The sequence below is a fragment of the Schistocerca americana genome, chromosome 1, assembly GCF_021461395.2.
Source record: "Schistocerca americana isolate TAMUIC-IGC-003095 chromosome 1, iqSchAmer2.1, whole genome shotgun sequence".
In the NCBI taxonomy this organism is placed as follows: domain Eukaryota; kingdom Metazoa; phylum Arthropoda; class Insecta; order Orthoptera; family Acrididae; genus Schistocerca; species Schistocerca americana.
The window spans coordinates 449,748,680-449,761,361 of record NC_060119.1 but is presented as its reverse complement, the minus strand read 5'-3'; the positions used below and the strand labels follow the sequence as shown (position 1 = coordinate 449,761,361).

At 42.3% G+C, this 12,682-nt stretch overlaps 1 protein-coding gene across 1 annotated transcript in view; it reads right to left on the bottom strand.

Moving 5' to 3' along the window:
• LOC124623617 (integrator complex subunit 9) overlaps positions 1-12,682 on the bottom strand; it is a 112,576-nt gene that overhangs the window by 40,562 nt on the left and 59,332 nt on the right. Inside the window, exon 10 of the mRNA XM_047149049.1 lies at positions 7,362-7,567. Coding sequence (XP_047005005.1) covers positions 7,362-7,567 — 206 coding nt within the window. The remainder of the gene's footprint in view (positions 1-7,361; positions 7,568-12,682) is intronic.

The following is a 12,682-nucleotide window of genomic DNA, read 5'->3' as shown; positions in this document are numbered from 1 at the left end:
CTGTCCTGTACTGGTTCCTCCTTTAGTCTTTCCCTCACATACACATTTCACAATCTGTCTCGTCTTGTTACACTCAACCTGCTCCTCTGGAACTTCATTTCACTAGCTTGTATTCTACTTTTATCGCTTTTGTGCATTACCCATGTCTCACTTCCGTATGCCAATATGGGGACAAAGTAGGTTCGGTATATAATTCCCTTGGATTTCTGTGGCACCTCCTTGCTCCAAATAAGCCCCCTAATGCATCTGAAGAACTGCCCTGCTTTTCTGCACCTTTCATTAATTTCCATTGCGTTTCCCCCCTTACTTTCAATCATGCTTCCCAGGTACTTGAAGTTCTCTACCACTAGTAGTTTTTCCCCTCCACAAGTTATATCCACATTTGGCCTATTCTTCTTCCTTGTTGTGACAATTATTTCACTTTTCTTTGCAGAGAAATGCATTCCATATTGTGCTGCCATTGCCTCCCATACATCTAACTGCTCTTGCACCTCCTCCTTGCAATTTCCCCATAACATCAGGTCATCGGCAAAAAGCACTGCTTTCATTTTATGATCTCCAATTGCATCTGATACTTGCTGTAGGATTTCATCCATAACAATAATAAACAATAAAGGCGAAAGTGCACTTCCCTGTCGCAGCCCATTTTCCAGCTTGAACCATGCAGTACGTTCCCTCCCCACTTTCACACAACTCTCACTTCCCTCATACATTTTTCTAACTTTTCGTGTTATCTCTTGATTTATCCCTTTTGCGTTCAGCACATCCCAGAGCTTGTCCCTATAGATACTGTCATACGCCTTCTCAATATCTAAAAAGGCCATGATTAAGTCCTTCCCGTACTCATAGTGCCTTTCCTGCAGTTGCCTTACCGCAAATATGAGGTCCGTTGTTGATCTTCCCAGTCTGAAACCATACTGCTCCTCTTGCAGTCTACTTTCAATACTGCTTCTTATTCTCTTCTCCAGGATCTTTTCATAGATTTTTCCACAACGGCATAGCAGGGTGATTCCTCTGTAATTCTCACATCTCCTTTTATCCCCTTTCTTGAAGATCGGGACTATAATTCCTTTCTTCCAATCCTCAGGAATTCTGTTCTCTTTCCACACCACCCTCAGCACTCTGTATAGCCACTGGGTTCCTACTTCTCCTGCTGCTCGTATCATATCCACTGTTACTTCGTCCCAACCTGGTGCCTTGCCCCCTTTCATCCTCTTTATGGCTTCTTCCACTTCATTCCAAGTTAGATCATCAATTTCCCCACTATTATAATCGTCTGCTGCCTTAGGCTCTCCATCGCTGTTAGTTACCCGCTTGACGGCATTCAACAGATCTTCAAAGTACTCCTTCCAAATCTTTTTGAGCTCATGCATTTCCTCCACAACTCTTCCATTATTATCCATGATCCTCAGGCACGCGCTTCTGTCGTTCCTCTTATTTCTTACCATGGTGTAAAGTACTTTTTTGTTCCCTTCACTGTCCTCTTCTAACATTCTTGTCCATTTTTCCATCCACTTCTTCTTCTCCGCCCTTACTATGGTCTGTGCCGCTTTCTTGCTTCCCTTATATTTTACCCTAGCTTCCTCTGTTCGAGTCTGGAACCATTCTCTGAAGGCTTTGTTCTTTCGAAGTACTGCCTCTTTACATATGTTGTTCCACCATGGGGTTTCCTTACTTCTCCTCTTTGTGCTAGTTCTTCCGCACACAGTCTCAGCTGCCTCAACTAGAGCCCTCTTAAAATCTCCCCATTCTTCTTCCACTGTTCTCTGATCTTCCTTTGGCAGCTTCTTCCTGATCAGTGTATGGTACTGGGTCCTCCGTTCATCCTGGAGAAAAGGTTGAAGACATGGATGCTGAAAGAGGATGAACGGAGGACCCAGTACCAGACACTGACTACTGAATGCGCACTATTATCTTTTTACCCTGCACCAGTATACTACACAGTTCAAAACATTGCTTGTTGCAGAATTACTAAGACTGAAAAGCTTTATAGCATATCTATTATTTAGGAACAAAGGAGATGACTCACCGAAAGGCACAGGCACTGTGTTGCTGATGAGCACACAAACAAAATGTATGGAGCCTGGCTTCCTAAATGATTTGTAATTTTCAACCAGATCTTTCCATACATTTTTAAAGCATGCCTGTTTGGCTTTTTCTTGATATGCACTCTGAACCGAATTCTTCCACTAAAAGGACGCAAACTTTCATGAACTGTTCAATTCTCAGGGAAAAAAAATTGTTCTTGTTTTTTAATACAAAGTTTTTGTGTAAAAGACAATGGTTTGGTTGCTCCCTGTGTATGTAATTGTCACTGTTATCCACAAAGAAGCACTAAACAAACTAATCTAAATCAGTCTCTCTTGACAATTTTCTCAGGTAAAGATGAATCTAACATTAGCTTGTTGCTCCAATAGCCTGTGATATTTGTTTTGTGCACAAGGCACACTGAATAAGCACAGCAAAAAACTGATACATCTAATTCAGCTTCACAGCAGACCAACTGGCCCAAAGCAACCTGAGGGTTATTTTATTTTGTCTTCACAATTTAGAAATACTCGATGGCACATATCAGTTTGTTTCAGTTTCATGTTTTTATTTATTTTTCTTTTTATGACTTTCTCGTCAACAAAAAACACACCCTAACAATCAAATTAGGCGCTTTCCGTATCCTAAGGTGCTAAAACATTACTTGCACCTTCAAAGAAAAGTAATTGGGGTCGAACATTGTCATTTACCCAAATCACATTCTTCTAATTCATCTGATAGCTCATTTCCATTTTCAGGACGCTCATCGTTACCTTCAAAATACAAGATGTGAGTCAGTAAAGCTACAGTGAATATAACTGTGATCCTTATTCACACTGGATGATATTTATATTTACTGTCTGTTTCTGAAATACCGTCATCAATTTCAAAATCATCATCTTCAATTTCTAATCCAGATTCTTTGAGCTAACTCAAAATTTCTTTTTCAGTCAAACTGTCCCCCATTTCACAACAAACTTTTCTGATAAAGACAACTTTGGAACCATACAGCAATAGCAAAAGCATGGGAACTGTTCACACCTATAATGTGTTTTCAAGTCACCTACCACTTTGTGGAAGCAGGCATAGCCAGTTAGCATCTCTCCAAAGTACTACAAGAACGGACAACTGACATCAAGCCATCACTGCTCGGAAATAAAGCACTCCATTGTGATGTAACAATGTGGGAAGTCACATTTGGAGACTCCCTTGTGCCAGTTGTTACAGAAATCACAACACACTCAGTTTCTACGGGCAGCGACCAGAATGTTCAAAGATTCTTTTAGCCCACTCCATCAATGTTTTGAATGCTCCTCTTTGCTGCCTGGGATGGTGACTAATTTCCAGGAAGATACCTATCTGTGCAAGTAAAATTTCTGTAGACTTTGTGCCCGGAAGGTCGGTCAGGTTTCCTAAGTACCTCTACATCCAAAAATGAGACTGAAGCTTCTTTCTTTTTCTCCATAGTGAACTTCATATTAGAATTGGTATCATTTAGGAAATTTAGAAATTCTGAGATTTTATCTACATGAGGGCATATAGTGAAAGTACCATGAACAGATGGAAGTTAAAATGACAGTTTCATCTTCAGTGTCCGAAGGAACGCCTTCCCGAATTTTTCCTTATCATTGTACAACTTAAACTGCACAACTCTTCCCTACCACAAGCTCCATCATACACGTCTGATATTTTGCAATCTAGTGCAACAGTCCAGTGATTTCATGAGCTAACCAGTGCATGGATATATACAAACAGTTTGGCTTGTTGCGCTTGTTTGAAATCACTAGTGCTGATTCTTTATAGTCTCTGATGATGTCTGCAGCATTAGAAGAGCAAAGAAAAATATGCCTTGGACCAAGATCTAACATACAAAAAATAAAAAAAACTTAGCAACGACACCTGCAAAGAATGATTAAATGCCTTTATGAGGAAAAAATGTCAAGAAATGTTAAACTTCTGGATGGCACACGAAGAAGAGATCTTTTACTCAGTTCTCTCACCTTCTCATTACATTGTAGACACACCTCGGCAACACTGAATTTTCTGAGAATGAGAATTTCATCAGCTGTGCATCAGATCTATGATCGTACACAGGCAAAGCTACTCCAAATGCATTTATCACATGCAACATGATCTGGCTGCTGTGAACTGTAAGTTGATGCAGCTACACATTTTCCTCAATAATAAGTTGCATCATGATATTTGGGAAAACACTGATACTGGAGTACATTAGTGAAGGTCAACAGCAGCTGTCTGACACCCCTACATACAGCATCTGCCATCAAGATCCCATCTCAGTGATTCAAACTGACCAGCGGTCTCTCCCTGAAACCCAGTCCCCTCACAAGGACTAACACCTCAATCCATAGAACTTCACACCCCACCCAAACCACGCACCCCACCTTTTACCTCCTTCCTAAGATCCACAAACATCCTGGCCGTCCTATAGTTGCTGGCTTCATAGCTCCCACTGAATGTATATCTGCCTAAGTTGATCAACACCTGCAACCCATAGTACAACGACTCCCCTTCTACATCAAAGACACCAACCATTTCCTAGATTGTCTGAAGTCCTTACCCATCCCACTCCCACCACACACCTTGTTTGTCACCACTGATGCCACTTCCTCCTACACCAAGATCCCCCACATACGTGGTCTGTCTGCTAGTGAACACTTCCTCAGTCAGCAACGACCTGATCCCAAACGTATAACATCCTTCCTCCTCACCTTCATCAACTTTATACTTACCAACAACTACTTCACCTTGAGAGGCAGACATACAAGCAGAATTGGGGTACGGCCATGGGAACCAGGATGGCTCCCTCCTATGCCGACCTTTTCATGGGGTCACTTGAAAGGCACTTTCCTGGGACCCATAGGTCTTCAGCCCCTGGTTTGGTTTAGGTACATTGACGATATCTTTACCATATGGACCTGTTAAAATTCCTGGAGTCTCTGAACACCTTCTCCCAATTAAATTTCACGCGGTCCTATTCCAAATCCCATGCCACTTTCCTGGATGTTGATCTCGTCCTCAGTAAAGACTGTTTACAGCAATACACCACTGTTCTCACCTCAGCCTTCACTGCACGTAATTACCCACCAGCCTAGTTAAAAAGCAAATTTCCTGTGTCATCTCATCCAATCCTGGTACTGCTAATCCCTCCAAAAAACAACTTCAGAGCACACCACTGGTGACTCAGTATTATCTTGGTCTGGAATAAGTTAATCAGCTACTTTGACTGGGACTTGACTTCCAAAAATCATGCCCTGAAATGAGATCCATTCTGTCTGAAATTCTGCCCACCACACCTAGAATAGTTTTCCACTGGCCTCCCAATCTCCACAATATTCTTGTCAGACCCTATGCTCCTTCTCCACCCATCTCGTCACCCTATGGCTCCTACCCCTGTGACTGTCCCCACTGCAAGACTTGCCACATGCACCCTCCTACCACCATCTGTAGCAGCCCTGTAACTGGTAAAATATATACTATCACAGGGAGAGCCAGCTGTTATGTAAACACTGTTCGGCCTTCTACATTGGCATGCCTACTACCAAATTGTCAATTTGGATTAATGGGCATACACAGAGGGTGTATACTGACTACTTGCAATATCCTGTTACAACGATGCTCTACAACATTACAATCGTGATCTTGGAACCTGTTTCACCAAATATGCCATCTGGATTCTTCCCCCATACACCAGTTTCTCAGAACTAGCACTACAGCATGTCCTCGGTTCTCACCACCCACCTGGCCTTAATTTACGTTAATTTCTTCCATCTCAGCATTTCCACACAGTAACTACTATTTTCTTCGCTCCTTTTTAGTTTTCTACATCTTTCATTGTCTTACCCATCTATTTTTCACCGCCCACTTCACCTCTGTTATGTACAACGGACTTAGCTTTTTCACTCTTATTAACTCATGCACAATGTATAAGCAGTAATCTGTCTCCACGTTACCCTGTCTTCCACCTTTAAACTCTCAAGTTTTCAAATCTCGTCCAATGCAGTCCTCAACAATTAATGTTTCTTTCTCATCCCATGCGGTAAGTCTCCCCTGACCCGCAGTTCTGGCAACTTTCCCGAAATCTACCAACTTTCCTAGACCTCTGCAGTTCTTTTCCTTCACCCCTCTTCATCCCCCTTCAACCCTTCTGCTCGAAGAAGGAGCCACTTAGCCCTGCAGCTTGCCAATTACAACCATCTTATGTGTCTGTTCTGCTGCCACTTGGTGAGTAGATTTTTTATCTATCCAATTAAATTATTTTGCCACTAAAAGATTTGTATTTTCCCAACGAAAAAGAACCAACTAAAAGGAGATTTTACTTCCCAATTGTACAAATGTCACAGATTGCATTAGCAGAGTGCTAAGAAGGCAGTGTTTAAACCAAGAAGAAAGATGCACAAGTATTTGAACACTGTAAAGGACCTACACCCACCACTTTCTATGCTAGATATTTATAAAATTCCTTACACATACAGTCAAGTGCACACAGGAACTACAAAAAGAGGCTTTAACATCAGGCTTAAGGAACAAGAACAAATGTTGCCTGGGAAACACAGATAAACCGGCAGTAGCACAACATGCAGCGAGATCAGGGAACAAGCAACTTCATTTCTCCGATAATATGATTTTATGTACATCCAATAATTACTACTATGCTACAATATACAGAGAGGCCATAGAAATCCAAATGCACAAACATAACTTTAGACAAAAAGAGGAAGATAGAAGTTAGACAAGTTCTGGCACTTAGGTGTGAAGTAAGGCAAACAGTACCAATTCTTCCCCATCACAACCACCCTAACATATACTGCCCACCTGCAATATCTTACGCAGCAGTCTAGTGATGTCATGAACTGACCGTTGTGTGAATACATACAAACAGTTTGGCTTGCTGAGTGTTTAAATTTGCTACTGCTGTCTGCGTCTTTTATAGTCTCTCATGATGTCTCCAGCATTGGACGGCAAAATGTTAGGGAGAGAAATATTCCTTGGACCATGGGCCAATGTCCATAAAACAAAAACCACAATGGACGCAAATACCAACTGTGAAAGCCTTTGTAGTATGATAAGCAAAATTAAAGTTAACAATTCAAACAACTGATAACAATCTGTAATGATTTTGTAACAGGATCATCAGCAATTGAAGACATTTGGATGCCATCAATAAGAAATAAACTTTAATCTCCACAAGAAATATGACCATTCTTAAGCAATATATCATGGTAATGACAATGAAGTTCTTATCTCGTGTGACTGAAATTCCTGCAAGTATGTGGATAAATAAATAAATAGATAAAAAAATAAAAAGACAATACCGTATCAATAACCAAATCCAGTCGATGAGGTGCAGTGATAGGAGGCTGCTTGTAAGATTCTGGCAGCACTAATGTTCCTGGCTTCAAGTCTCGGATGAGTTTGTTTGCTTGTGTAAAATTTAGACTAGTGTCAATTGGACAATGCACGGCTTTCATAGCCAATGGCTGAAATGGAGCAAGTGCCTCAAGATAAGGATAATCAGGCTCTGAAAAAGAAAATCAAACTATGTTAAAAGAGGAGAAGAACCATATTATGACAGTCAATAGTATTTCTATCATGATCACTGCAATTTTTTAAAAAATCAGGTAGACACACAATACAGATACATGGTTTATCTTGTGAATGTCTGTAGCAGTAAACTACACAACAACTGATAAGATACTGAACAAATGCTGAACTCTCAACATGGTCAGAAGGTCACACCAAAATTGTGACACAGATGCCAAGATTTTGGGACAGTGTCATAAAGGAGGCCATTGAGATCAAGGTCACAGACAACCTAATAAACCGAGACAGCGGTTACCAGCGCAGCTCGGCGTGGAGTCCGGCTCTGGAGCTTATCAGGGTCCAACGAAATGAACCAAGAAACTCCTCGAGAAGTAGTAACACTGCAGGAGCAGCACCAGGTGGACATGGGCCACGAACGCAACTCCCAATGCAGGACGGGCCTCTGACAGCCGCCACAACCGCAGATGATGGACGAGCCGAGCACGAACGATCGTTGGAGCACCAGTGATGTGCCAACACCTCAGGAGCAGTGCCAGGCAGGCGCGGACTGAGAATGGAGTGCCCAACAAAGAACACACCTCAGAGAGCTGCCACAGATGGAGACCAAGTTGGGTGCAGACATCCGAGGGAGCACCGGGGAAGAGAGAACACATTACAAGCAGCACCAGGTGGGTGCGGACGGCAAAGAGAGCACCCAGCGCCCTCTGGGCATAAATACTGCACAAGATCCTCCAACACGGCAGTCTCAGGTAGCACCTGAAGAAGGCAACAAGTTACGTGGCTGAAATATTGTGCCAGAGCAACACAAACATCTGGCAGTAGACCCAATTATTCCACACGTCATATAATTATATTTATTCCATATAGCCTTGTGCACTCTTCATGAAAACTCCGAAGTGTGTTCAAACATGAGTCCCAAAATTATTAAATATTTCACTGATGGACTGCACATGCCAGGTGTATCAACACTTGCAAGGGACATCACAAAACTTGTGAAATTCCTAAATGAAGACATAAAATGAGACTTAATCACTCAGAAAATCCAAGAAGAAAATACAGCATCATTTGTCTCTAGAGCCATAACTATATTTTTTCAATTCAAGACAACAAAACAAGGAAGTTGGATGACTTGTCCAAACTACCAGCCAGAGCTACAAAGGTTTATTGGGACTATAATAAACTCTGATAAAAAGAGCACCTTGAGGGCCATGAAAATGGGAATAAATCCCGAGCACGTATGAGCACAAAACGGGCTCTATAACAAATTCCTCAAAGGTAGAGGCACAGATTGAATATGAACTACTGGACAAACCAGATGCAGTGAGATGTGCCAAATGATTGGAAATGTGGCAACTTCTTGCCTTGATTCCCCCTGTAGCAGCGGACGACAGGTTGCCTAGACCGGAAACTAGCCTCACAATACCCTCGCTGGTTACTTCCGCTGGAGGGAGAAGTTAGATGGCCATGCTTTCAGGATGTTAGGCACATTGAACCATCGTTCAACCAGTCTCTTGTTCCGCTCCAGTGAGGCAACATCCCCGGTCATGCTTTGGTATCTTGCCCACGCAACACCACTTGACCCGCTTTGCCATCTACATCTACGTGATTACTCTGCTATCCACAATAAAGTGCCTGGTAGAGGGTTCAATGAACCAGCTTCAAGCTGTCTCTCTAGCGTTCCACTCTCAAACGGTGAGCCACAAAAACGACCACTTAAATTTTTCTGTGCGGGCCTTGATTTCTCTTATTTTATCATGATGATCATTTCTCCCTAAATAGGTGGGTGCCAACAGAATGTTTTAGCAATCTGAGGAGAAAACTGGTGATTTACAGTTCATGAGAAGATCCCTTCGCAAAGGAAACCGCCTTTGTTTTAATGATTGCCACTCCAATTCATGTGTCATGTCTGTGGCACTATCTCCTCTATTTCACGATAATGCAAAATGAGCTGGCCTTCTTTGAACTTTTTTGATGTCATCCGTCAGTCTCACCTGATGAAGATCCCACACTGCACAGCAGTACTCCATAATAGGGCGGACAAGTGTGGTGCAAGCAGTCTCTTTAGTAGACCTATTACACCTTCTAAGTGTTCTGCCAATGAATAACAGTCTTTGGTTTGGTCTACCACAACATTATCTATGTGATTGTTCCAATTTAGGGTATTTGTAATTGTAATTGTAATCCCTAAGTACTTAGTTGAATTTACAGTCTTCAGATTAGTGTGTCTTATCGCATAATCGAAATTTAGCACATCTCTTTTAGTACTCGTGTGAATAACTTCTCACTTTTCTTTATTCATGGTCAACTGCCACTTTTCGCACCATACAGTTATCTTATCTAAATCGTCTAAGACGGCTGCTCAGATTGTCTCCTATGTTGTCAATATGGATCAGGAACAATAGAGGGCCTGTAACACTTCGTTGGGGAATGCGAGATATTACTTCTGTTTCACTCTATGACTTTTCGTCTATTACTACGAACTGTGATCTTTCTGACGGAAAGCACGAATCCAGTCAAACAACTGAGGCAATATTCCATAGGCGCATAGTTTAGTTAGAAGACATTTGTGAGGAACAGTGTCGAAAGCCTTCTGGAAATCTAAAAATATGGAATCAATGACATCCCCAGTCAATAGCACTCATTACTTCATGAGTATAAAGAGCTAGTTGTATTTCACAAGAATGATATTTTCTGAATCCATGCTGTGTGTCAATAAATCATTTTCCTTGAGGTAATTCATAATGTTCAAACAATATTATGTTACAGAACCCAACTGCAAATCAACGTTAGTGATATGGGCCTGTAATTCAGTTGATTACTCCTACTTCCCTTTTTTGGGTATTGGTGTGACTTGAGCAATTTTTCAGTCTGTAGGCATGGATCTTTCTGTGAGCGAGCGATCGTATATAATTGCTAAATATGAAGCTATTGTATCACCATACTCTGAAAGGAACCTGACTAGTATACAATCTGGACCAGAGGCCTTACCTTTATTAAGTGATTTAAAATGCTTTGCTACACCGAGGATATCTACTTCTATGTTTCTGCTGGTGTGCTTTACGTATGAGCAGAATCTCTCTGGGTTTACTGCCCGATTCCGAGACAGAGTTTCTTTGTGGAAATTATTAAAAGCATCTCACATTGAAGCATGCGCTATATTTCCAACTTCTACAAAACTTTGCCACTCTTGGGGATTTTGTGTTCTTTTAAATTTGGCATGCTTTTTTCGTTGCTTCTGCAACAACGATCTGACCCGTTTTGTGTACCATAGGGGATCATCTTTTTTTCTACACTTACATAATCAGATAGGAAGGAATGGAGACTGTCTCTTAAAAAGATGTTAATAACATTTTTATCAGTTTCTTTAATAGATATACTTTGCATTTCTTTTTGATGGTTGCAGGTATTACGGTGTTCAGCCTAGCAGCAACTGCCTCGTGGTCGCTAATCCCTGTATTTGTCACGGTACTCCTTATTTGTCCAGAATTATTTGTTGCTAAGAGGTCAAGCATGCTTTCACAACCATTTATGCTTCGAGTGGGCTCATGAACTAATTATTCAAAATAATTTTCTGAGAAAGCATTCAGTACAATTTCGGATGATGTTTTACGCATGCCGCAGGCTTTAAACGTATAATTTTTCCAGCATTTCGAGGGTAGATTGAAGTCTCCACAGACTATAATTGTATGAGTGGGGTACCTATTTGAAATGAGATTCAAGTTCTCTTTGAACTGTTCAGGAACTACATCATCTGAGCTGGGGGAGTGGGGGAGGGTCCGTAAAACGACCAATTGATGGTTTAGTCCGATTGTGAGGTATAACCTCCACGAATACTATTACGCAGTAACTATCTACTTCAATTTCACTACAAGGCAAACTACTACTGACAGCAATAAATACTTCACCACCAACTGTATTTAATCTACCCTTTCTGAACACTGTTAGATCGTTTGAAAAAAAAAAATTTTGGCTGAACTTATTTCCGGCTTTAGCCGGGTTTCTGTACCTGTAACTATTTGAGCTTCAGTGCTTTCTATTAGGGCTTGGAACTTTGGTTCTATCCCAACATGGCTAAGACAATTTACAACTACAATACAGATCGTTTCTACTACTACCTTACTATGTTTTACCCTCTAACCTAAAAAACTGCCCAGTCACTTCCACACAGCCACCGCTACATGTGTAGCCGCTTCCTGTGTGTAATGGACTCCTGACCTATTACGCAGAACCTGGTAACCCACTACCTGATGGCGCAAGCCAAAGAATCTGCAGCCTATGTGGTCACAGAACCACCTGAGCCTCTGATTCACACCCTCCACTCAGCTCTGCACCAAAGGACCACAGTTGGTTCTATCGATGATGCTGCAGATGGTGAGCTCCGCCTTAATCTCATAAGCAATACTGGCAACCTTTACCATTTCCGCAAGCCGCATGAAACCAGAGGGAATCTCCTCTGATCCAAAGCAACACACTTCATTAGTTCCGACATGAGCCACCACCTGCAGTTGGCTGCACCCTGTACTCTTCATGGCAGCCAGAAGCACCCCTTCCCACATGCGGAATGACTCCCCCCAGTATGCATACGGAGTGCACACTGGCTTCCTTCCCTCCTTGACAGCCATGTTCCTAAGAGGCCCAACTATGTGCCAACATTGGAGCTCCCAACTACTAGAAAATCCACCCTCTGTGAATGCCCAGACCTTGCGGGCTGAGAAGCTTCCTCTGGAACAGAGTGGATGACCACAAACAGCTTAGAGGCTGTCAGCCACAGATAGTGGCCAAAACCTGTTCGAGGTCCTATGATTGGTCCCTCAGAAAGTCTTTCACTGCCTACCAGACTTTGGAATGCTCTCCCACTCGACAAAGGGTGAGAGGTCAATCTCAGTGCAGGCAGTACCTGAAGCGGCCACAGCTGTGGACTGACTGAGGGACACGTGGGACGTGCTCGATGTCCCTCCCATCCCCTGCTGTGGAACACTAGCTACCACACCACGGCTCCAGCCAGTTATTCACCCAGCCCTCCCGACCCACCCCAACCCATGACATGCACGATGTCTGTCACGCCACCTCCCTCCATCCAGCCTGCAGGCCC